General features: G+C 43.7%; 1 protein-coding gene across 6 annotated transcripts in view; it reads right to left on the reverse strand.

Moving 5' to 3' along the window:
• sulf1 (sulfatase 1) overlaps positions 1-26,930 on the reverse strand; it is a 53,810-nt gene that overhangs the window by 2,432 nt on the left and 24,448 nt on the right. Inside the window, exons 1-20 of one of the 6 annotated variants that reach the window (XM_029148503.3) lie at positions 26,341-26,683; positions 15,947-16,234; positions 15,276-15,515; positions 14,631-14,782; positions 11,977-12,146; positions 9,811-9,961; positions 9,545-9,720; positions 9,306-9,434; positions 8,875-8,931; positions 6,926-7,052; positions 4,866-5,073; positions 4,174-4,420; positions 3,990-4,086; positions 3,800-3,894; positions 3,582-3,653; positions 2,933-3,105; positions 2,711-2,853; positions 2,491-2,614; positions 965-998; positions 115-165 (exon numbers count right to left, since the gene is read on the reverse strand). In XM_029148503.3, the coding sequence (XP_029004336.1) occupies positions 115-165; positions 965-998; positions 2,491-2,614; positions 2,711-2,853; positions 2,933-3,105; positions 3,582-3,653; positions 3,800-3,894; positions 3,990-4,086; positions 4,174-4,420; positions 4,866-5,073; positions 6,926-7,052; positions 8,875-8,931; positions 9,306-9,434; positions 9,545-9,720; positions 9,811-9,961; positions 11,977-12,146; positions 14,631-14,782; positions 15,276-15,515; positions 15,947-16,121 (2,621 nt within the window). In that variant the 5' untranslated portion in view covers positions 16,122-16,234; positions 26,341-26,683. Of the gene's footprint in view, positions 1-114; positions 166-964; positions 999-2,490; positions 2,615-2,710; positions 2,854-2,932; positions 3,106-3,581; positions 3,654-3,799; positions 3,895-3,989; positions 4,087-4,173; positions 4,421-4,865; positions 5,074-6,925; positions 7,053-8,874; positions 8,932-9,305; positions 9,435-9,544; positions 9,721-9,810; positions 9,962-11,976; positions 12,147-14,630; positions 14,783-15,275; positions 15,516-15,946; positions 16,235-22,177; positions 22,440-26,340; positions 26,684-26,930 lie in introns of those variants that run through there. The other 5 variants (XM_055507717.1, XM_029148500.3, XM_055507715.1 and 2 more) reach the window with 5 other exon arrangements.

A 26,930-nucleotide genomic window follows, 5' to 3' on the forward strand; every position in this document is an offset into this window, starting at 1 on the left:
AGTTAAGATTGAAGAAATGAAGCAAGTGCTCCACGTTTGATTGGCTTTCGTAGTCAAATCAGCTTTTTCTCTTTAAACTACAGCAGCTAGAGGATGGTTGGACACGGGACTCACAGGAAGGAGGGGCTTGATCTCCTCATTGACCACTTTCGATGCTGCTGTTGCCTGGTAAGCAGGTACAAGAGGGAGGTCAAAAGGTCAGAGGTCAGTGGGAGGACAGAGTGTCCATTCTACTACTAGCTAATGGCCATTAGCAGATATGAGGGATGTTTTGAATGTGATGTTACACAGAAACAATGATGTGATGACGTCTGCTCATGGTGGATGAAAAATAGTTTGACAGCTTAGGGATGTTTTTTTGTGATTGAGATGACAAGGTTTTGCTCGTCTGGAGACTTCTTTGCGACGAGGTGCACAAGCTAGCTTTTTTGATCTTCTCATACGATTCTCCAAACGTTAACGAAACTGTCAAACCTTCAATGCTGAGTGGGGCGATGATACAATAACATGCATTGTCATTCGCGTGCACATGAAGCTCAGTCGCCCAAGTAGAAGCACATATCCAGCACCTGTAACTTAATTTATATTAAGTTGTGCTATTTAAAAAACAGCTGCAGAACTTTGACTTTAATAAAACGTGAGCAACTGCTGAAAACAGAAGTAGTGAAGGTCCACGAGAGAGAATGATTCTGACTACGCGTGTCCAAATCGCCGCAGGCTGACAGTTAGACAGCAGGTGGAGGTGAAGACTGACAGTGCAACAGAGGTGACAACAAATGAAGCTGCTTTAATGAGAAATAAAAAAAAAATCAACCATCTGTTATAATCAGTTAGCATTTCCCCAGCATGCAGTCAAGCATCAAGTGACAGCGCTCCATGGATGGATTAGTAGGAATGAGGCAATTCGGCCCATGCAGGTGTTAAAAGAAAACGCCACTGAAGAGAAACAAAAATTGGTGGATACCTGTGTGGCTCATAGCTTGATCCATCTTTACCTCCTGATCGGAAAAATAAAAGCAATGGTTTGTTAATGCTTTGATTCAAAAGGATGTGGAAGGGAAATAAATAGATCATTCACACTGAAGACTCCTTCATGCACAGTTGATACTCCCTAGGGAGGAATGCGATTATTTCATTATCAGGAGGAGGTTTCGATTTGAGTGGGAGGAAGTGTTTGAGAGGTCATTCGATTGGGCTGGAAGGAGGGAGGAGGGTTTGTCAGTGAGGAGGTTCGTGAGTTCAACAGAGCCAAACACACAAAGTCGTCCAAGTCAGGTGATGATGGTGGTTAAAGTCACACTCCGCGCTAGATGCCTGTAACTGCTAGATCCATTCCACCATAAATTGCAGCGATCTCTCTTTTCCAAAGACAACATTGCTTGATGTAACCACAACAGCAATTTCACCGGTTCATGAAGCTGGCATCTCACCGCGGCGAGAGCAGCCAATGCGAGTTAGAGATTTTACTGTAGGCGGCTATACGACATGCTGGCATGGCTCTGACAGGCCCGAGGGGCCAAAACTGAAACCCAATCACTTCTCCTCACAGCAGTTCAACTCCAGCTGGTAATTACAGCCATGAAGTTTTTATCCCCAGTACATAAACAACGCTGCCTGTGAATGCCACACATGAGCGCTACAAGCTCAGCCTTCCTAGCTTAGGTCATCACAACACTTCTTATTAACCGCCTCCATTTCTCCTCCTCTCCGAGGTTTGGCCCATGTGGCGGTAATAAAAAAATATTGTGGCTGATTACAGCAGTGATGTATGGCAGACTGGAATAAAGTGACAGCCTCTATTGCTGCTGATGACAGCGTTGTCCAAATAATATATCCAACACTCAGTGAGTCACAAAGCAGGAAGACGGCCAGGACGCACAACTGTAACATGGCCTTATATTCACCACACACTATAAAATACATGTGAACAGGAAAAATATCCCAGCAGAGCTGAAGGTCATGGCCTGAGATGAGAGGTCATCAGTCTGTGTGTGTGTGTGTGTGTGTGTGTGTGTGTGTGTGTGTGTGTGTGTGTGTGTGTGTGTGTGTGTGTGAGATCGTTAAGAAAGAATCAATGAACATCAACAACATAAATGCATGTCTTTGTGGTGAGTTCTTAACCTCCACCTAAAAGTTCCCAGAAGCATGCAGCATGCAGACATATGAATACACACACACACACACACACACACGATCAAGACTGAAACTAATTCAAAACACATAAGACGACTAGAAGTCTGACGTCTCAAAAACCACAGCACCATCACTGCAATTAAGTTCACATCAGCCAACTAAAGTCTTGACACGAACAAATTTAAATTTACCATTATACTATACACATTAAGTGGTTCACCATTCAACTTCACTCCAGTTCTTCTGTGTGGAAAATCAGTTTCAGTCAATGTGGCCGTACTAACTACTGGTGTATCCATCCCTTTATCCAACCATGTCATTATTTATAAGTGAGATAAATACAGTAAGTGTCTCTACCTGCATCCAAGCCTTTAGGACGGGGGCTACACTGCTTGTACCCCTGACAACTTCTCATCTCCATGAGCTGAGCATGGAGGGTGTTCAGCACCTCCCGATCCACTGAATACACCACATTGGTCAGCTGCAAAAATAACCCAATCAGACAGAAAACTGTGAGAAAGCAGTGTCGGGGGGAATGACAGCGTACAGATGTTGACGTCTACAGACAGTGACTCACCTGGTAGGGGTCATTATTGAGGTCGAAGTACTCCAGAAAGCCAGTAGAAAACTCACAGAATAGGGTGTTGTGCGTTTCATTGATGGTTCGCAGGCACCAATAGGTGTTGTTGTTAGAGCTGGTGCAAGCACAGAATCCACCCACTACACAATAAGAAATAATTCAGTTTACCAAAGCTTCTTTAGAGATTGACTGACTGATTACTGTAAAAGTAAGACATACAAGTCCAGAAGGGGGCGGTCTGCCAGTGGTCATTGTTATGAGTGAAACAAGTGAGGCCAGGCAGGCTGCAGTCGTCTCCCTTCCCCTGCCGCTTCTTCTCCTTCCGTTCCTTCTTCCTTCTGCGGATCTCGTTGTACATGTGTGTTTTTCTCTCCATCTCCTGTGCCGCCTCCCTGTGGGACAGACATGGGGAAGAATTACAAGAGTGCGATGCGAACGCGGAATCAGACACTACCCTCTCCTGTGCAGATCACTGCTTCGAAGCAGGATCCGAAGGAGGTCTGTTGACTCCACTGTGTGAAGGGCTGCTAATGTAAGCAGCTGCTTTGGATAAGCATAATCTCCCAATATTTCCTGGTACAAGCTGATCACCTGATCTTTTCCATCCATTCCTCCCAGATGAGTGGTTGTTGAGTAGCTCATTCATAGACGTATGTCAGTGTGCAAAGTGTTATCTGTCTTTGTCAGTTAAAATCAGTAGTAGTACTAGTTAGGCTAAGTAAAGGCAGCGCCGATGGGATGTTTTACTTAAACCCGACACGCAGAGACCATGCAGACAGCCAGACAATCAGCTACAGGTTACCAGCACTGATTAATAAGGTAACGAGTGACATTAGATGGTGTAAACCCAAAATTAAAGGAGACTCACTTAAATGGATGAAGTTGATCATTCCTGCTCTTCAATCTTTCTGCCTTGTTTCTGTCTCCTTTGCTATAATAGCTGGTTTTATAAACAGAGAAAAAGTCTAAGGGCCGTGTAATTCAATAGAGTTTGGCACAAGGCCTGTAACAACGTATGCAGGACTGGCTTCTGTAGGGAAGTATGATAACAATAATAATACAAAAAACACAATGCAAATGACTAACCTCTTCTTTGCACAGTCACACTCATCTGGTCGCGTCCTCTTCAGGTGGCCTCTTACTTCCCGGAGGTTTTTGATTTTGTCCTGAAGTGCTTCAATCTTAAAAAAACAAAATAATTCTACTAGTTACATTTCTGCTATTACACTAACTTGTAGAGATGATGAGATGAGGTTTTGTGAACCTGTCCACGCACCTCCTGGTCTACATAACTCTTATGGTCCTTCCAGGCTCTAGAGGACTGATAGATCTCCCTTTCACAATGCACACTGTCGTTCACCAAGATATAACACCTAAAACAGATGCAAAAAGCTGTTACACACTGATCAGCGTCAGAACGAAAATAAGCACTGAGGTTTAAAGCACAGCTGCGTTCTCACTTGTGTGTGACTTTGACAGAGTTTGGGTATCCCACAGCATTCCCATCATCTGCCAGCATTTCCTCTGAATCGTCATCGGTCCCCAAGCTGACCTCTGGGTTTTCTGGGCTGTAGTGACGCTTTGAGATGGCGCGGCGCTGAACAGCCGACTGATCGTCTGCTTGGAGGTCAATGTCGTAAATCTGACCTTCAAACTCCACAGACAGAGACCTGGTTGGCCGGGTATGGACGAAGCGCGGTCGATAACCTAGAAATAAAAGGGGCAAAACCATTTCTGGTTATAACTCTGTATTTATAACACCTACATTTTTTGTCTGCTTTTTTGCATCTTTTCTTTAGTGCAACTTCAGCTGCACATTTTCCAAGCAACACTAGAGGGCATCAAACTATTACCCCGAGAAGACGAGCAAAACATCAGTACATAAAACATGCAGGACTTTGGGACGATGTTTGCTTTTTCCATGAAGCTGTGTTGCTTCAGACCATAAATAATCCATTATCTGAAGCTCTGAGCCTTTAAGGAAAACTTTATTATTATTATTATTGTAAGGCAGAGCAATACACGGTTAGAAGTGTGTTTAAAAAGATACACAGCTCTTCATCCACTGATATGAAGGAAATTTTTTTTGTATTTAATAAAGACATCTGCCAAGAATTCCACAGATGTTTCTAATGTGTACTGTTGTACTCACGCTGGCCCGATGAGGAGAACTGTCGGTGAGAGCGCCGTTCTGTTCTGGAAGCTTTGAATGCAGCGTCCCCACAGTCGCAGGCCCTCTCTCGGTCATAACTGCCACGGGGCTTTAGACTGCGCACCCGTTTCCTGGAGCCTTCTTTCGAACCACCTTTGCACTTCTGTATCCTCCACTTCCCTGTTATCTCCTCCACACAGTGCCATTTCTGTGAACAACAAACAAACAAATCAGACAAACGGGAAAAAGAAATTGTGGTTCCCAATTTAACAGCTGATGCTCTGGATGATTCAATTTAAAAGTTGCCTCAAGTTACATTTAATTAGTTATTTATTTTTTGGCATTGTGTTAAAGCACTATACGCATGTAATAATACAACAATGTGTTCTGAGATTTCATGACAAGAGAAACACTGTGGGGGAACATGTTTGACCCATCAGGAAAGTCTGAGCCTGTGGGAAAGTCTGGCATCCGAAAGCAGCAGGCAAGATAAACCAAAACGACCACATGAGATGGATTGGGTCTGTCTGGTGTCTAGCAAACAAAGTGGAAACCCCAATCACTCTCACACTTGGCATGTGTGTGCCAAGTGCGTCACCGCCATAATTGTGTAAATAGAGATCGTCAAAATCGCCTCCATCCACTGCGTCTTCCTCCACATCCATCCTCACCAGGGCGAAAACGTCTGGGCTAATTGCTCTGAGCAGCGCGACTGGTTAGACATGTAAATGGAAACGACACGGCTGCAGAGTGCATTACAGATGATCAGTGGCGAGTGTGGGAATGAAGGTCTAAACAAAGGGCTGCAAGGCAGAACACATTTCTCTCAGGCGTCTCGTAAAGTGATGAAGCGCTCATGGGGCCGACAGCGGTTACATCAGCATTTGACAAGACACGAGGGAGGAAAAGGAACCCAATTTCTGCAAAAGGGTTTAGGGAACAGGGGAGGAGGAGGCAACCGGTTCAAGACCACGTGGATGACCAGCAAGTTGAAACATGAGCGGCGAGTTAAGACCCAAATTACTGCAAGTCAAACATGCTGTCATGAGAGGCTGCTCCATGTCCCTGGTGAGTAAATGTTGTGTGCCCAAAACAAACCCATATTGCTATATTATGAATAATTCCAGTGGACCACAACAACTTTATGACAAAAACACAACTAAGGGCGTCTAAGAAGAATTTGGCCTGGCCTGAACAAATATCATGTGGTCATATTCAGAGATCCTGAACTTTTAAGACATTTTCCAAAAACAAAAACTGCACTTATACCACTGTAATTTAAAACAGATTAAAGACCGAGGTTTCATTTCAATACAGCGCTTCAGGTGTTTTTTTCCCCCTCTGACATGAAGGTGAGTTGCCATAAAATATTAATACATTATTCCGGAGAAGAAAAAGTGCAGCGTGAAGTGAGCGGATGAGGTCACGCGCTCGCCTGCGGTGGATGATTTCTCCTTTGCTACACGGCAACATGTTATGACACACGCAATAAATGTTTACAGCTCATGTGCATAAGACACGCTTCTATGTACTCCGGGTGTGCTATTACAGGTGCAAGCAAGCAAGACACCCAGAGTCTGGGCACCGCAGCACACTGTAAAGCTCCACTGCTGTCTTTAATAACAGATTGCTACACGCACACATTTGTGTGACCGTAAACTGGATCTGTTCTGCATTAGTCATTTCCTGGGAAACCTGCCTGTCATTTAATGCTACCTGAAACTTGTAATAATTTGTATTGTTCTGCTCTGTCTGTTTCTGGGCCTCATACTGTACCACTCGCCCAGTCGTCTGCCAGGAAATTAATAGGCACAGATGAAAAGGAAGAAAACAACAAATGAATGCACCGCAAAAAAAGAAAAAGGGGCCACTGGGTTCAATTACCAACTGAGTGATGTTACTATTTCTCCTGTGGCTCTGTGGATTATAGTTCACCAGTCACCTTGACTGCTAGTTCTTACAGGACAGTTGTGAAATAACCATATAAGCATTTTTAGTAGATGTATGTCAGGGGACTTTTGCATAGGTAGGTTTTCTAGTCTGGTGAATGTTTGTTTTACCTGTCCAGGCTGTTCACAGGGCGTCTGGAATTCAGCCTGCTGGCAGGCTTCTTTGACCTTCTTGTACTTGGGCAGATTGTTGGTGTGCGGCGTGTTCGTCGAATCGTCCTTCTTCCTCACGATTTTGCTGCGCGACACAAGTCAATTATGAATGGAAAATCACAGTCATCAAACAGGCAGCCAGTCAATAGAGTGTTATTAAACTATCAAAGTATTACTTAAACTAAACGTAGCTGAATTAGAGTTTTAGTCACTTTCCTTTCTCTTGGTTTCTGTCACAGCTCTACGTGCTTGCCATGGCTTTGGCCGGTGAATGGATAAGTTATGTAGGGTCTGTGTGTGTCGGTCTGGGCATGGAGTCTGGCATCGCACCAGCACTCGGTTCCAAGCTGTTTGACCTCAGCTTGGCAACACGTTCGGCTACACTGCCCCCTCTCCTCAGCAGCCACCAACACAAGGACCAGCCGAGTGTCTGCTAAGGCCGTGCCAACCCCCCCTCCATCCTCAGTTCTCTGCCAACATGACCTGGCTGCTCAGGACCCATAGACAGAATGATGGCAACTATGAAGCAAAGAACAACCTGTTGCCTTCAAAAAGAGGCTGTTGTCTGGTGACACAGCTCCAGAAGGGAACAGTCAATGTTCAATCTTCACATGCTGGCTTGGCTGTAGTAGCTTTTCTGTAGTCAAGGGTAATTAACAACAGTTGATATCATTCCCAAAATTATGTACAGGATTCCATTCTCAGGCACAAGAGGCTTCAAGTGGATTTCACTAAATTAATGTTATTGATAGCCCCTTACCGTTACCTTTACTATGTCACTGTACATTAGCTACAGTTCAGGTGCTGCTAAATCTGTGCATGGGTCAAAGGTCCCTGGGAGGTTAATCTTAGCGTTTAGAGCCATGTGCACAGACAGACAGCCTTTATACACCAAGTGGATTAAAAGCAGTAATGCCATTTAAGACACAGTGGTCCGTGAAGCAGCTAGTTCCTCTGTGGCACAAACATGCACCAGTTGGAAACTGATCCAGCCGCTGAGCTAGCTGGCCTCTCCTTTGTGCCAGTTGGTACACACAGGCTGATGCAGTGGCTCACAAATGGACAAATTAGTGGAAAGAGTGAAGGCAACAGTTTGGGGAAGAAAAAAAATTAAAAAAACAGTGCTTGTGACAAATGACAGTGGGGTAAAACAGCCACTGTATGAGAGCATGACAGTCATTACACAGACCAGGAGCTCAATCCACCCTAAAACACTTACTCATCTCCCCAATACATTTCCAATGACCCTATTTGACGGCTTTATTACTTCACGCTTCATCGCTAACATCTAAGAGCAGACACTATATTGAACCACTGAAACAGCCTAGCGCAGTGGCTGTGGTCAGAAATGAAAGAGCTGGTGACATGTCCTGCGAGTCGAATGGTAGGGGGCCAGCAGCCAATCCTCAGATAACATCATCCTAAGCCTGGCTAGTTTTTGTTTATTTTCCGTGTCTAACTCTACCGCATTATTGAAATGTATCTCCTGTCTGTCTCTACCAGTGCACAAACAGCAGCCTGAGTCATGTTGGGGCCCCGATCATGTCCTCAATATATGCAAGGCCCCTTCAGAAGACAAAGGCTCTACTTGTTTTTCATGTAAATGATTAAATGACCCGGTTATGTGTCAGCGCCTCATGGGTGAACTGCAAAAATTTGCCAGCCGCTTATGGTTTTACCAAACACCTCTCCCACTGTCAGGCTGTGACTGTGGTCAGGAAATGTCTGTCAGATAAGAAATAACTGGAAAAAGCATCTGTGTGGCTGGAAGGGGGGGGGGGGGGGGGGGGGGGGGGGGCATCCACTTTTCAAGTTCAGTAAAATGTTTTGTCAGGTTTGTGTGACACTGCTCTGTAATGACATGATGTGCCTGTGGTGTGAAAAGAGAATAAATAACCCCAGCTTACCCTCGCTCCACCAGGAATGTGTCCCTCCAGACTTTGGGTTTCCGGTTGGGTTTGAATCTGGAAAAACAAAAAGTTTATAGGATTCATATGGCCTACACACTCACCATCCGCTACAACATGTTGGGCATGCAGCTGGCCAACATTTTGGAAGTTGATCACAGCAAGCACAAGACCTTGTGGCTTCAGGGGAATGATTTAAATGCTCTTTAAATGGATTATCTTTCTGATGAACCCCAGCCAAAATCCCACAGCCAAGGAAAATCGGCCAAATGCCCTAAAGCCACTTTTAGTGCAGCTTGAGCAAAATCAAAAATTTTGGCTTTAAATCTGCATTTACTCAATAATGGTCAATGAACAAAACACACAATGCACACTGTGCAATTACTGTACATTACATCCATCACAGCTTTGGATGCGGCGTGCATACAGACCTATTGCCAGTCCTTTCCTGTTCCAGCAGTTTAAGGATGGACTTTCCATCCATGTCTGAAGGGGTGTCCAGCCCAGCGATGTGGAGAATTGTGGGAGCAAGGTCAATATTCAGCACCAGATGAGGGTTTCTACAGATGTGTATACACAATAGGTTTACTTAGTCTTCTGAAATACATCCAGTAATATCAAATAGGGGAAAAGTATTTGAGAAACAGAAAGAGCATTCACAAAGACTTACACTGCTCCTGCCTCCACATTAGGTCCTCTAAGGAAAAATGGCACACGGATGTCAAAGTCATAAGGCATTGACTTGCCTTTCACCAAGCCAAACTGACCAATGTGGTAACCGTGATCAGCTGTATAGATAATGTAAGTGTTCTCCAGCTCTCCAGTTTCCTCCAGCATGTCAAAAACCTATGTAAAATAATTACAGTACATAAGAAGACCAAGTTAAATTATTTAGAATAACTGCAAGCCACTGTAACAGTCTATGGGTCATTTTACCTTCTGTACTGAGTCATCAACAGACAGGAGTGTTTGCAGCCTTTTCCGGTGGAGAAAGTTGGTGAACTCCATATGAATGGGTCTCATGGGTCCTGTGTACTGCATGATCCAGTGTTTGTCCATGTTCGGAGCATAGTTGTAGCTCGGAGTGCTAAGAGGGAACAAAGCAAAATTTGGCTGTATTCAGACTAATATAATACATGTGTGATGAATGTCCGGTCAAAACACTGTGTGGTGTCATGGTTCACCTGCTACTGCTCAGTAGCAGGTGAACCATTTGTCCACTTTGTTTACCACACATCAATAGCTACAGTATTGTGTTTGTTGAAGGCAATGTTCCAATCTATACAACAGAATACAGCATGAACCTTGTGTCAGATATACAAAACAAAGTGGTAGGAGGTGTGGGAAGCTGTGACAATAACCAATCATTCATCTTGTGCTATAAGTAACTCACTCCTGAAACAGTGTCTATTCTTAAAAAAAGGCAGGAGCTGGACAGAGTATCAACACTGTGAAATTTAATGAAGGCCTGCTACTGGAGCTGCTTTTCCCTGAGTGAGTGAGCTGCCTTCTGGCTTCATCTCGTCAGGCCTTCTTTGTGCAAAGGGTAAACTCTTCACCCACTTACCCAGGCGGTCTAATAAGCACCACAAAAGGGACCTGTCTCTGGGCAATGGGCCACCAAGAAATGGGGCCCAAGGCACCAGGGAACCAGGAATGTAGAGGTCATTGGAATGAAGCTAGTCCCTAGACGAGGTCACACCTGCCACCTGTCACATGTAGTTTAGTGTTTTGTGGAATTAGCTCTGGATTACAGCAGCCCAGGGCCGTCTATTCAACCCAAAATGTCTCGTGACCTTAAACGTAAAGAACGTAACCAAAATGTCTCTTATTAATGACATTTCCCGAGGCAACATGTTGAACAAGAATAACTTTCATTCGCACTCTGCTACAGTATAGACAGACACGTCAACAAAACGCTTCACTATGCTTAAAAATAAATCTGAAGTGTGGCGAACATCTAAGAGACACCTTCAGCGAGGAATGTTAATAACATTAATATTATACCCTCCCTACAATTGTTGCTGTCAAAAGTACAGACGTTTTTTTTGATTTATGAGACGGCTCCTCCTTTATTACCACAGTCTCTTTGAACTTACACATTAGCTGTATATGCCATCTGCTGCAAAGGCCAAAAGAATCTGACCAAATGAAATAGATATGTTTGACCCCCTTGACCAAATGAGATGAAAACAAAAGTTAAACAGCAAATATGCTATATAAATATAATATGTATTAAATAATTTGCACCACAACATCTGCCTCTGGTGATGTCAACAAAAACAAACAAACCACCTGTGCCACCATAGTAACCCATGCTACAGCATACCACATGCAACTGGATCACGCGGTCGCTGGGGCAACCCCAGACTCCACCCGATTCAACCAGAAGCGTGGGCTAAAAATAAATTAATAATGTCATGAAGGGTGTATCAAAGTACACAATGCATTCCTCATGCCACAGAACCCGCGGGGAGAAACTTCTGATTGATATAGACAGGGCAAGGAAGTCCCTTGCGAATAGCACAGGAGGGAAGGGAGTGGTGGGTGGGAATGTTGAGTCAAATGAAAACTAAATCCACAATGGCCTTTGGAAAAAGTGGCAAAAACCTAATAGCTAGCATTAAAAGCAGCAATGTAGAATATATCTAGTGCTTTGCTGCAGGGCCCATCAGGACAGGGCAGGAGACAATGGAATGACCCAGTACATTGCAACTCTGCCTCATCTAAGTGATGGGGTTTGGGAGGCCTTTATGGGCTTGGCTTGAGCACAGCAGTCTGTAAAAAAGCTATTCCCAATCTTTTCCATGGTACATATCCCAGCTATTTTTGGAGGATAAATCATTTTGATTTCACGCTAGCCGGGTCGTTAGCGCTAGCAGCTTTTCAGCAACCTGTCATCACTAAGGACTGAGAGGTATGTTTACCATGATGTTAGGTACAGTACAAAAAAAACTGAAATGTGATGTTAGTAGAAAATATAGTTCTAAATTAGAATATAGAATATCTTTCCCTATATTCTCTAAGAACGGGCCTGTTTATTACTTTATGGAGATGAAAGATCATAATGAGGAAACCTGCTGTGTGATCACATAAACTTACATGTGCTGTGAAGCATTCGGAAAATGCTCTGCATACTGGGGTGCCGAGTCTTCTGGGCCGTGAGGGGCAGCGTGACTGATCACCATCATCACAGGACGATGGGGGTACATCTTCTTGGACACGCGGAAATAGTTAATGCTGTCGTTGGTGATCAGATCTGTAAAATAGTCCTGGCAAAGAGCACACAGAAAGGATTAGGTGCTGCAGGGCTAGAATAACAGCTGTACAGAGCAAAGATTTAAGGTGGAATTGAGGAAAAAGCCAAAACAACACAAGCTTTCATGAAGCTAATTTGCAGACCAGTCACTACGACACGTTGCCTTCCCTCTTCCAGTCATTTCCAAATAAATGGAGAGGGGCCAGTGGGGATATGAACTGGGGCCATTGAGTACACTACAGTACCAATCTGTCGAGTCAACAGCTGGCAGCCTGCCTGTGTGCAAATGAGTGTGTGTGCTTGAATGTGTATGTGTATACAGTACACGGGCTGTTGCCTCATCATTGAATCTCTGCGCTATTGAATGTGACACCACTTGATGGTGAGAGGAGCCCGGTGCTCTCAAATGGTATGCTGTTATGACAGCTCTCACCCCGCTTCCGTCTCCAGACTATCCTTTTTGCTTTCCTCTAAACAGGACATCCCTTCTCTCTCTCCTTCCCTCTTATATATAATCTAATGAAACACAAATCAGACACCCTAACCTGAAACGATACGAGCCTCAGGCATTACAGTGCAAATGATCTGGCATGAATCACCACGAGGAAACACCCATAAAGTCATTAAGCTTTTGTGCAATGCTTAATAGTTTTATTTGTTGGATACGAGACGTAAAATAAAAACATCTGGGTACTTTTATTTTTGTTACGTGCTGGCGTCTTACCCTAAAGCAGATAAGAGAAAAAAAAGGTACCATGATTGCCTCAAACTCTCTTATCAAATTCTTTACTCCAGACATGGTGGTATCTGTTCACAATATACAATGGATTCTAACCTGAACCAAACACACTCAACACTGCTGTTTGCCAAGTTTCCAACAGTACTCTAACCGTTCTACCTGCAGTTCTGGCACGAGGCTGCTGTTGCCTGGCATACAGTACAACCTACGGAAGGGAGTGCCAGGTCGAGAATGAAAGAGTAAAGGGTGATTTCCATGAAGTGTTAGAAGTGGGTTTGGCTGACTCATCCTGTCTCTATTAATAGGCTTTATGGCCAGGCTAGCTTTAATGATCTGGCAGCTGAACATGCTCACGGAGGCTGCTGATTGTGTGCGCATGGCAAAGTGTTGTCGTACGTGTTTTCCTTGTGTTGCCAGCTGTCCAAAATATGAGCCACTGCTGCTAAGGGTTCTGGGCAAGTCAAAGGAAGGGACACGCTTATGAGGAATGCCTGGCGCCGGCTCGAACATGGCCAGGGAGGTGAAGAATATCCCTTTTCCCAGAACCATTTGGAGATGCTTCTTCCAACACATTCATTCACAAGTGGTTTCATTTCCAAATGACATTTATCCATTTGAGTCTTGGATAGCAGAAACAAAGTTAACTGGATTCACACACGCAGAAGGTCGCTGTGCTACTTGTACATGAGGACTTGTGTGTAAGGTGAAAATTTATTGTAACTGTTTTTTTGCTTATAATATTTTTATAATAGAAGATGAAAAAAGTGAACGGGCTTAAAAGGGTCCATGACAAAGACCTTATTATGTCTGATTAACTCAAAACTCAGATGGGAACTAATTGGATATAATCACTGATTAGACATTGTCTCATCACAATGTATTGTTGTTTACGCCATTCTGACACTGCGTAAATAAAAGAAGAGAGGCTGTATTAATGGTAACAGGTTGACAGTTTTTGGCAGTAAATAGCGAATAATGTCTCCATTTGGTTCTAAACCACAACCTACCTACCTACCTGTCATGTAAACACCTTGGCTTCAGCTTGTGGGTAGCGTTACACTTCAGTCCAAGCTGGCAGAGGAATAGCAGTCCGAACATTTGTTTGCCCATCTTTTGGACAGGTCATCGTGAAACTTGACATGTATCCAAACTACAAACCCTCCCTCGTGGATTTCTAATGTACACATGATTGCACTGCTGGCGAGGAGCTATGAAAACAAACTGACAGCTCCAACAAAAACACTGCGGGAAGATTGATTACCCGTGCCATCCGTAGCCACAAAAAGACAGTGTACGAACAGAGATCACCTTCAGAGTCTGACAAAGGTGAAGTGAAATTTCCCTTCATTTTTAATTGTGTGATTATAGTATAAAATCATTCTGCTACACATCACAGTCAGCCAAAAGGCAGACAGCCAAAACATGCGCAGGGTAGCATTCACCACCAACACAAGCGTCTCATAAAAACAGTTCTATTTCACAGGGTGCAAATATTGAGGCAAGGTGTGTAATGACAAAGGGACACTGAAGAAAAGAGAAGGCGTTTCCACTCAGGTCACCCCCCCCCTTTAATTTTCAGATGAGAATTCTTGCCAGTCTGGGTTACAACACTATGATAAGTGAAGTGTTTGACTGTCTGTATTTATAAGTGAGTGAAGCCTGCAATTTGTCAGGCAAACCCTTTAGTTTCGATCATAAAGGAAAACAAATGAATGACTGAATTAATACCCTCTTTTAAGAAGACAAGAGAATACATACCTTGGAATAATCCGCACCGTGTTTCTCCTTGAATCCATTTCGACAGACAGTGTAGTTATAAAAACGAGAGTTTTTGATCAGCCCAACCCATTCACGCCACCCAGGTGGGATGTAGCTGCCATTGTACTCGTTGAGGTACTTCCCAAAAAAGGCTACAAAAGAGAGAAGAAAGAGAGTTTGTTTTGTCAATACCAGAACAAATGTTATTTATTAAGCCCAATATTAAGTCTCAATCAGTCTGATCTGTATTATCTCTGTGTGTGTGCCTTTTGCCCGTCTTTTTTCCCTGGTTTGCCTGTGCAGGATGGGCAGGGAGCCAGCCTGTCCCAGAGATGGCTAATTGTAGACTAGTGAAACAGCTCTAAAACCACAGGCTGTGCTGCAGCCCACAGGACCCCATGGAGCTGCCCAGTCCAGCGCTTGCCCATCACTCAGTTAGACACCGTCCGATGAGACACGACATCGACCTGGCACGATTGCTGTATTTGCATTTCTCACAGCAGACAGCTACTGTGGGCAGGGTGGTGGAGTATGGCTGACTTCTGTAAATCTGTAAGCTTTCAGGACATTTAAACTGCCTCTCTTGTGGCCATTAGTGACACTGTGTACAGTGCGTTTGCGTGTATGTTTTGCTTTTTCACAAACCTGTCCTGTAGCCGGTGTTATTGAGGTAGACCGCAAATGAGCGCGGCTCGTGCTGAGCTTGCCACGAAGGAGAGGAGCAGTTCTCATTGTTGGTGTAGGTGTTGTGGTTGTGGACGTACTTCCCCGTCAGCATGGACGACCGTGAGGGGCAGCACATAGGTGTGGTGACAAAGGCATTGGTGAAAGAAGTGCCGCCGTCTTCCATGATCTTGCGGGTTTTGTTCATCACTTGTAGAGAACCTAGCACACAGGAGGAGAAGATCAGTTCTTAGGACTACAGTTCTAAAACCTGAAGCTTTAGTCATGTAAATATTGGCTGAGCCAATAAACACTGACTGTTTATTTAAAAATGATATTTACTTTTTTCAAGAGAATTCTGTTTACCTAATTTCTACAATGATAAACACTTCAGTGATCAGCATTCATTACAAATAATGATTATAATTCAGCAGTTAACAGGCCAGATGGCCACTCAGCTGAGGCTTATGGCCTCTTTAATAATTCATGTACAAAAGACGACCACATAAAACCCAATGTAAATACCTCACAAAGACAAAGAAACTGAAAGAAGAATCAAAATTAATGTAAACAGTGTAACAAAAACACAGACCCTAATGAAGTAAACAAGACCCATAACATTGCAAGATGACCAGGAGATGTCCAAAGCTTACCCAACTCAACGTCCTGGTCATCAGTCATTATCAGAATGATGTTGGGCCGGATGTTTCTGCGGTCTCTCTGGATGCGACCCCTAAGGCCCTGAGCCCTGGTGGTGGTGAAGGCCCAGTTGCCTGAAGCCCAGTCTAGGGACAGGAGGGCCATCCAGGCCAGCCACTGCATCAGCATGGTGCCCGAGGCGGCAGGCCACGTAACGAATAGATAAGACAATTACTGGTGAGGTGAAGGGAGGGAAGACGTCCAGCTAGGCCACCCACTCACATCCGTGCAGGTCTCACAGCCTGTAAGGTCACAGAGTAAAAAGTCATTTAAAATAGTAGAAGAACAATGTGCTTTTACATCGAATGGCCTAGATTTTCTCTAAAAACATTTCAGTTTATTGACAAGTGAATTGATTCCATCTGGTCACAAATCATACTCCACTTTATCCATAATTAGCAAAGTTAAAAAAAAAAAAAAAAAAAAAAAAAGATCTTCTTCAGCACGATAGCCTTTGATGGTGCACCGGGGAAAACTTACTCAACAGTTCCCACACATGTTGCGTGCTGAGTGAAAGCCCATCAATATCCTCCCCTGAAAACATAAATCCCTCAACATCAACTCTCTTGACCTAAACTAACAGGAAAAAAAGGCAGCAATGCATGAAAGTAGTTTAAAAAAAAACAGCACTGAAGATCCCGAAACGCCCATCTCACCTCAGGGAATCCCGTTAATCTCATTTTAGTCTCTGTGTAAAATCTCTGCGCTTGCGTTGTTCACGCACTCCTTCATTATCAGATAATACACACACACGCGGAAACTTTCCATTTCTAGTGAAGGGTTGCTGTTCAGCCAAGTCTGCTGGGTCACGCTATTGGCTGCCCATACCCAGACACCCGCAGCCACTCTCCTGCATTAGCCAACTGCAGGCTACCTTACACCTGTCACTCATAAGTCACCCCCTGTGGAGTCAAGCGTGACAGAGGGCCAGGAAGAGGATGGGACCACACTAGGGAGGAGGGGGTTAGAGGGGCCACGAGGCGGAGACAAGGTTTCGCTAAATTAACCCCAGTGCCACTGTCGCCAATCACAACTCATCACTGAGTCATCACTTAGAACGCCATAGCTGGCTATAATAAATGTTTGTTTTATTTGAACTTGTCATTTAGGCAATGAGAGTATCAGCATATCAAATTCAGCAATTCACCTCCAATTATTTAATTGATAATTTTCTGGTAATATAAGTGAAAAAGATGCTTGTGGCGGTGAGCTGAACCGTGAAGCTGTATTAATGAGCGCTCCATTATTGCCTGTAAAAAAGAGCCGTATGGACAGTAATCCCACTGAGTGGCACCATACTGCTCCCTATTATGAGTTAATGGCCTGAAAAGAAATGACAGGTCTGCGACACCTGAGCCTTGCCAAACCCCACTGAGTGGTTTCGCTTGTCCTCATTTCCTGACACGGTCAGTTCAATTTGCAAGGAGTGACAAATTAAAATAAATTGTGGTTCACTGAGGCTGGGACATAATGGAGGTTACTCCAGGTATAGGGGAAGAAACTCAAATACATTGTTCTTATCATTGCAGTATGTTGATCTCCTTCAACCTGGGTTGTTTTCCAGTATGTGCTGATGGCAGGGTGATAAATGAAGATTGTGAATAGTTAGCTTAGCATTAGACCAAAGCATCCATATCACAGTACTGCTTTGTCCAACTAAAACATGCACAGGCAAATTCCTGCAAGCCTACATCTGAAAAGTAAAAACAGTTTACAGATGTGCCAAACAGATAGTCCAGCAAAAAAAAAAAAAAAACACAACAGCATCCAAATTATCTTTAAAAACAACACATTATCCAATCAGAAACTTGGATGAATATGACAAAGTCATATTCTTGGCCTGGTTCAACACTGCATATTTGTTTTTCTTCTCAAATGCTGTGTGATAAGCAGAGAGAAGTTTGGTCTGTGCTATATTTTGGACCAGCAGCGTCTATGCCAGCCCAGTCATTGTGACAGCCTTGTCCAAACTTGGGCGCCGTTTGGACAAACAGCCTCGAGCGGAAGATGGCACGGCGCACAGAACCCATAAGGGAATTACAATCACAACACATATGGTGACACATATGGCAAAATAGCTCAAGTCACTCACAAGTGTTTCTTCCGCAAAAACACATTCTCCACGAGCTACTAAAACATGAATTGTAACTCGTCTAAGAAACATAGTTGTAGCTAAAATATGTAGCTAAAATCTAGACTTAACTTACATTTCTATACGACTGTGGAGAGACCTGAAATCTCTATCAGCCAGCGAGCGTACCGTTAGCACCCACTGCATACTCAGTTTTACATGCCAATGGCTCCCAGCAACGGCTTCTTCATGTGACTTAGAGGAGTGAGAAAAACAGGCAAGAAGGTTCATTGTGGTATCTGAGACAAACCTTGTGGTGCCAATGTGGTGAGCTCCAGTAGTATCAATAGCTACACTGTCTGAAACAACAGAGATGGCTAATAAATGTGCCACACAACACGACAAATGAGACGCACACCAAAGTCGGGCAGCCAAAAAGACACAGCTGTCATCGCAGATGAGAGCAAAGCCCCCTCTTGTCCTTCGGGTTACCTCCTATCCTAATTCAATTTCCCTTTTCTGGTGGATCAAGGGATCCCCTTTCTCAGGGTCGTCTGAAGTTTACCTTGGAGCAAAAGAATTTTTAGCAGCTCGGTCCTGGATCATCTGAAAGCTGTCCATCTCAAAATGACTCCTCATCAAAGCAAACACCAGATGTCATTAGTCGAAGAGTTTATGAACAATCACAAGCAAGTAGCAAAGGCCTTTTTTAGAAATCTGTGAAAGAGACAAGATCTGTTTTATTCCTTGACATTATCAGAGAACTGAGGACCACATAGTTTCTCCTTCTGAATTGTTTTCAGGGATTAGCACTAATGACCCTTTAAATGAGCTTCATCATGGGTAAGCTGGAAGAGGAATATTGGGCATGAATGGAGGGACCAGAAAATACCCAGAGGTTCAAAGGACTGGAACAAAAAGGCCACTATGGAGTTTTCAGACATGCAGCTGCCAGATGCATAAAAGATGGTCAATTTTCAGATTATTAGCCATCAACACTAGGGACCTTGGAAATACCTCCACACTCCACTAATCTTTACTTTCATGATAGTAACTTTTTTTCCCCCTTTCTTGACTTGCAGAAAACCATTCTCCCACTCTCTATTCTTTGGCCCTGCTCAGTTATTTGGTATGGCTCCACAAACAGCTGTGCTTTGTGCTTTGAGTAAAGCTGAGCATAATAGAGTTGCCGCTTGTGTAACCACGCAGGGCAGCACGATTTGGCTGGTTGGCAGTTGTGCCCTCCAGTTAGGGCCTCAAACCACACACCCTGCTGCACCCTGACCCTCCCATGACCCGAGTGGTAATATGGCTTTGATGGTGGCTTGTTTAACCTAACCTCAGCAACCTGAGGCTAGCCACACACAGGGGTTAGGAGGGGAAACGGAGGAAAGAAAAAAATACAGGGGCTCAGTACAGAGGAGGGAAGGTGGAATAAAACTCTTCTCAGTTGTGACTGGCCTATATATTATCCATGCATACATGTATTTATTACCCAACGACAAAAAACAACGAACACCGGGTAAACAGGTAATAATACTAAGAAAAGAAATGAATTCATGCAACCCTTCGAGCTATTTATTTGTCCACTAATGGGCACGTAATCATGGACTGGGAATCATGTTCAAATGTAAAGTCTGAAGGTGAGGGGGGTTAAACCCAAACCAGATGTCTTATCCCAGTAAAGTAAGCCAGCCATTCATAAAGGCCCAGCCAATTCAATGCTTCTCCCTCTTAGCTCTGTCTATTCTCTCCCTCTCCCTCCCACCTCCACTTGTCCAGTGAATCTTTAAAGGGCAGACAAACGAAGAGGAACAATAGGGACATATTAATTGGTATTCTGTAGGCTATGATGTGACTAAAACTTACTTAGTAATAAATGCCATTCATGGTACCGTAAAGGTTTAGTCAAAAATTATTGAAAGCAGGTAAAAAAAAAAAAAGGGAGAACCTCTTGGTTTTTACTTCAGACTAGAGAGGCTTTTAGTGCAGTTTGATTGCTCACCCACTTTGAATGGGGGAAAATTAGTATTGCTTCAAATTAATATTGAGGTTTGTCCAAATATTTCTATAATTCCAGGGAATTCAGCTGGTATGCTGCCATGAGGACTAACAAGGGCCTGTGTCAGAGCCTGCTACGTCCAGCAGCCTAAAGGCAGCATATTGTGCCCACGAAACCCACCCGCCACACTGGGCTCGGTTGAACGAGAGCTCTGTCCCAGTCCACTCACTTGGCTGCAGGTACTCACTGGGAAAAGATTCAAACCCTGGTGTTTTCAGACTCTTAACTCCTCTGATTTGTTTGACCAAAATGCCCAAACTGGTGGTAGAATCCAGGACAAAGAGAGACGGGAGGTTACTGGCTCTTTGTTCCTACATGTTCACGTCCACACCACTTTCTACCTTGATGGGTTCATTACATTTAAAACTTTGGCCCATGCTACGGCTAGAAAGAACATCTGAGCATCTGGTATGTGGTGTGTTAGGGGAAAAATACAAACTGCTTTAATGAAGAAGAATGGCCTCAGTTGAGTGAAATGTGAACCTGCAGTGGATGCATTCATGGTTCAACTGCTTCTGTTTATCTATCTTTGTAGTGTCAGTGCTACCAGACCACCCCATCAATATTATGGATACATCTTAATGTATAATTAGACAAATCCTGCTCCAAAACACTACTAAGATGGAACGGCTTATGGCAGACCAGGTGGACTATTGGAAACCATGGGGGGGGGGGGTTGTTGAGCCCCCGCAAGGTCATTTCAGAAAAGGAGAAAGTTGCATGTATTTATTTTAAGTCTGAGCGTTTACATGTGTGTCCTTGTGCTTAAGGTGATGTGGCATGTGTGGTGAAGTGTAATATACTGAACTAAGGGTCTGTTGAACATTGTATATCTAAGCAGGGTTATGATGGTTAACACTGACAAATGACAAATGGTGCCAGTAAACAGTACTGGTATTGTGTAATTCATGCAAAATTATGTTTAGTGAGCAAAACAAAACGTATAACAAACTTGCTTTTATGTTGACTTTGTTCAATAGTAAAATTAAACCTTAGGATAAAAACCAACACAATGACAAGCACTTACAGTTCAGAAAGGAGGAGCGTGAAAAAGTAGGCGAAAAAGTGAGTGAGCATTCGATTCCATGAAAACATGGAATTAGAAGATCATTATTATTATTATCGTTATTATCAACGCTTCTTGTTCATATCATGCATCCATTTTAAACCCTTTGTGGAAACCATTACCAGCCAAACTCTGATGTACCAAATACAGCACATTTATGTCCCTCCAGTCACTTTACCAAAATCTGTTTCCATCAGAAAACACTAAGAAGAGAGATAGAGAAAGTCAAAAGCAGCACAATGTATTGCTCACTCACAAGTCGCTTTCACGGCTGCCTTATTTTAAACAAATGTCATGTACATAGACTGATGTCAAAACTGAACAAATCAATTCAATTTCAATTCAAGAAACTGTACTTTTAACTGTACTTTTTTTGTACTTTTGTACTGCAATAATTAACAGAAAAATACAAACTAAACCCACTGCCTACTCAAAGTGAGCTGGTAGTGTGGCAACATCTCAATCAGCGGGTGTTGTGCTGCTGCTGATGCATGAAACTAAACACTCCTAAAATGCCAAGCATGTGCAGGCATACTCACTTGGAACCAAGACAAACATAGACCACAAGAGCTAGACTGAATGACCCTGAACACCATAAACAAACTTCTCCCTGACTGTCACACTCCAACATGACACCACTCATAAAATGGACTCATCTAATTGCACCTGTGCTTGCCAACACTCCAATCTCCCCATGGCGCGTTGGTATATATGGCTGCATATTTGAAAATCACATGCACTGTGAGAAGCACAAGTCATTCACTAAACGAGTCAAGAGTGCGACTCAGGCCGTCTGAACGCAGACAGACATGCAACCTGTAATTTGTACACGAGAGCGCACAGCTCTTCTGCCTCTGGCTAAGTGTGTGGCTTTCAATGCATTTATAGTATAATTAAACCCATCCTGTCTGAAAAAAGTGATATTAGCACAATAAGATCTATATTTTTACTATAACACTACTACAAAAGAGAAAATAAAAGCTTACCCTTCCAAATGCTTCCATCCTTTCAAGTTTAGGCCATTATGAAAAGACTCATCCCAACGTGTCCCAAACTCACCAACACCACTCAGCCGAAGTGACTTTGTCAGCATAAACAAAATTGCTCAACCTTTAATACTGATGTTGTTCAGAGATCCAGCCCGTCTGCGTCGACAAGGCAAAGTCGGGCTGTTGAAGTAAGGACACGCACACAGGCAAAGGGGAGTGCTGGCATAGGCTGAATGTGTTTGCCCGCTCCAGGGGAGAATGGAAGAAAGGGAGCAGAAGAGCTGAAACAAACACATGCTGGCTTCTATTAGTCGAGCTGTGGAGTGGGATAGAGGGGTGAGGAAACATATTCATTCCTTCTGCCCCCCATCAATTCCCATCCCTCCAACCCTCCCACCCCATTATCTCCATTCTGGAAAGGCGGCGGATGAAAGGGACAACCCCCCAGTGGCAGCACTTTTCCCTCCAAACTTGCATCGACGCATTCTGACGGCTGCTTAATTGCACGTGATACAGGCAGGCCCCCTTTCTCTTTCAAATCTAAAACAGATTGCTTCTCCCTGAGGAGGGAATTATTAAGACAAGAGTAATGACAAAGCAAGGACAGTGCAGCCCTCCGGGGGGTGGCGTATGGAGGGGTAAGCTTGAGGATCATGTGTGTTTTTGGGGTTTTCTTTGGTACATGCCTGTCACAGTAATATTAAGTTTGTACCCATGTGTTTCTAATGGGTACATACTGTATACAGGTAACACCACAAATGTGTGCCCAAGCTCCAACCACTGACCCTCACCATAACTTTTTCAGTCCACTTTAGACTCTTAGTTTATTTTTCTCTCCCAGTTCCCGGGTTTGTTCTTTTATGCTGGCCAAGGTCGGGTCACTGGGAGAACCAGTCTCACTGTTCTGTACAGAAAGTACATACAGGTCTGTGTTGGGGGTGGGACAGGTTCCTCCCGACATGTTAAAATACCTGAGATTAGTTGAGTCTTCAAACAGAATCCTGACCTTAATATGTTCATGCTCATGTTGTGGTTAACATACATTAACCATAAATGTCATTTAGCATAGTTTTATAAATTTAAAGAGAAGCGTGAAGGCAGTGTCTTCTTCAATACAGCAGGGGTTCTGTTCTTGACCCAGCCTTCCCCCTTTTTCTGTTAAACTCATGCAGAATATATGAGTGGTGACATTTAAACAAAAGCTGGTCTGGACATCAAAGAAAAAACAATAAAATCGTCTCTCTCTCCCTCAGATTTCACTCATAAATGTGCGCTTTTAGCCACTAACAGCAATTCCATTCATCTCACTCTATTCAGTCACAGTCTAAAATGACAGATCTGGTCACGGGTCAGTCCTGCCTAAACCATATCCTGAGAACTAAACCTTTCTTCACAATACATAATTTTCCCCCCAAACTGCTCATCAGAGAAGAAGACAAAGCAAAGTTGAAACAATGTCAGACCTTGAATTAAAGTGTCAAATATACATCTGGCTTGCCACACACTCTCTTTAGTGTTGAATGGTTAGAGGAACACTCATCCCCACTACTAGTGATCCAACCTGACCTTTACTACTCAAATGAGATGCTCAACCAACACATGGGGGTGCTATTGTGAAAATCCCCTCAAATAGCCTCAAAAGGCAAATTTCTCTAAGGTCAACACAACTCTGGTTCAAGGCCGGTGTGCATGAGAGGAATGAAGCTTTACAGCAATGTTCAATCAGGAAAAAGAACAAAGCAACTGAGAAAGTGACTGAGTCATTTAAAGACAGCCTTTCTGAATCCCACATAAATAAAAGCACGCCAAACGCTCACTGTTCAAATACTGGTCATTTGCAGTGATAGAACTGTGCAATCTCCGAGAGCGCTACTATGCAATCAGGCCAGTATAAAGAACACTATCATTAAGCTCAAGAGATAAACAAGCACCAGAGACAAGGGCGGTTTAGGAAATATTTTTTTTATCATGCTCACAAACAAGAGAACACACACAAACTATAGCTGCACTGCATTATGTATTTTTACCAGTAAGGTACATTGTCTGTGAGCCACAAGCAGCTTTATGTTCTCTATGAGAATAAATGCCACTGTCAGTGGACACTTTCATTTGTGTGAAACCAGTGAAACTCAATTCACAAGATGTGATTTCTGATTGGGTTTAGCTGAAATAAACTTACCGTGCAGTGATGATTTTAAGACGAGAAGGGACAGCAGAGTTTTGTCAAAACTGAACAAGCAGGTTTTTTTTTATTTGAAGCTAAAGGGAAAGAAAGAATGAAAAAAACTAAAAAAAAAAAATAAAAAAAAAAAGCGCCTAAGGGCTGAGAACTGCACTGACACTCAACCGCTCACACAATCCTTAATCAGCGGCACCATCAATATGTTGTGCTCTTGGGATAATCGCTGCTATCAATGACAATAACCTTGCTCATGGGTTGGCATACATGAGTGGAAGTCTGATTCACTGTGGCTGGTAGTTATAGGACACACACACACGGAGGCAGGCAGGCACTCACAGTCCAGGTCCCACCACAGATACTGCCCTCTTCCTCTTCCTTCACACTCACTCACTTAACTTACTGCCTTTACACACAGACAAGCACACGGCTACTGAAACAACGTTTGTCTTGGCAGGCGTCTACCCCCCAGAATCTAATTATTTGCAGCAGCTGCTCACGCTCTTGTTTGTAGCTCAGTCAAACCAAAATTTATAAAGGATCTACTTTTTCCCCCTTCGGAGCAGACCCCAAGGTTGCTTTGCCGTTTTCTGGGCAGGGCAATTAGAAATTCAATATAATTGATGACGAGAGAAAATTTAGTGAAGGGTGGATTTACAGAACAGGGTTGAAGTTAAGGTTGTTTATGCTTTTCCATTTCCAACATGTAGCAAAGCACACTGGCACTGCCAACATATTACATGTAAGCCTTCTTATATTTTATATTATTTGTGCCTAGAACAAGCAATTACTGTGGAAAACTAGGTCAAAGGGATAAAAACTGGTACTTATCAAGCAAACACACCAGAAGAGAAGAGACGTTACTTAGTTAAAGTGTGAAATCACAGAACTGTGTGCTCACACTCAGCATTGGATTATTAGAACTTGAATAAGCACATTTTACTTTTCTTTTTTTTTTTTTCAGTGGCAGTCCCCACTGGGCTTAAAGCAGGAGTCATCACAATCAATCGGTGGTTGTGGTACATACTTCTAGTAACAAGCAGGAAGTGTAGCTACAGCTGGTTTACTGTTTAGGTAAACAAAAATCACACAACTGCAGCTTTCACCCACACGACCCTCTCTCCTCGCAGCCCGGCCGCTGTCCACAAAGCCTTTCACAGCTGCACAATCTCCACTGGCAAACACCACACACCCAGCCCCCCCCCATTCTACGTGTAGGGTACCATACATCATATTCCCACTCCTATGGCAAGTTTCTCTTCTCACTTGACTTAAGTTCAATAGCTGAAATGAGGTGTGCATTCTGTGAGTCTGTGCCTCTCTGCGTAGCTCTGACAGTTTGCCCGGAAAGCGCTCTTCAGCAGCTCATCCATTTAGCGCACACTGACACAAACTGTCACAAGAGCACTGTGCCTAAGATTTATGAAAACATTAGAGCCAAAGTGAGAGAATGGAACACTGGAGTTTTGGCACAGTACTAAAGAAGAACTGATGATGTCTTTAGAACAAGTTACATTCAGGATAAACAAAATAAACAAGCTACTCTTGTAGAAATATGCACACCAAATAAATAGGTTTCCACTAATGGAGCTCACTGTGCAGCATACTTTGTTCAGGTGAAAGCAAGCTTTTTGGAATCAAACTAGAAATTAACAGATGGCTGCTTATGGGCTGGGGAAAAATGACAATAATGGAATGTGCTGCCTTCTAATCCCTTGAGACGGAGGAATTTGCGACAGTGGGAATTCCTGTCATTCAGGGGGAAACTATGAAATCCTGAACACACAGAGCTGCTGTACAGGCAACACAGACTCGGTGCAGAAACAGCACAGCTTACCACTGCTACAAATCCCTGCTTAAAGACCACAGCTCCTGATTGCAAGCTACAGCTGAAATGTACGGCTCACTAAAAAGGAGACATGAGGCAAAGACCAGGAAAAGGTGGACATACAAAAAAAGAGCAAAAAAAGTTATGAAGTACCTGAACGGCAGGGGAGCAGAGAGCTGGTTGAGTGAGAGAGGCAAGGCTAGGGTTCCTCTCCTGAGTTTCCTCCTGGCGCTTCTTCACTGGGTCTCCCTCTGCTCATAGAAGGGTTTCTGTCTTGTTGCTGGTTTTTTAGGTTAGGGGGGGACCACACAGCTCCTGGAAGACAACCTCTCTCCTCTAATCCTCTCTCCAATGTGATGACACTCTCTAACCTCGACCATCTGTTGAAACACGTCTTGGAGCAGGCAGCATTGCGCTGTCAAGAACCCCGCTCCCCTGCCCAATCACAGACCGGCTGCTGGGTGGCTCCTTGCTGCCAGGAGGCAGGGACAAGGACAGAGCTCAGCACAGAGGGAGACACACACACACACACACACACACACACACACACACACACACACACACACTCGCTCGCTTTCACACACACAAACACACTGTAGATGGAAGCAAGAAAACCCCCAGTCATCGTAACCTGAGAGGCAGAGTAGGAGGAAGGGACAGTAGAGTGAGAGGAGTGGAAAGAGCAGGAATGGGAGGAGAGACAGAAACGGGCAGGAGCAGAGAGGTAGAGAGAAAAAGAGCAC

Source organism: Betta splendens, chromosome 4 (assembly GCF_900634795.4).
Source record: "Betta splendens chromosome 4, fBetSpl5.4, whole genome shotgun sequence".
Taxonomy (NCBI): Eukaryota; Metazoa; Chordata; class Actinopteri; order Anabantiformes; family Osphronemidae; genus Betta; species Betta splendens.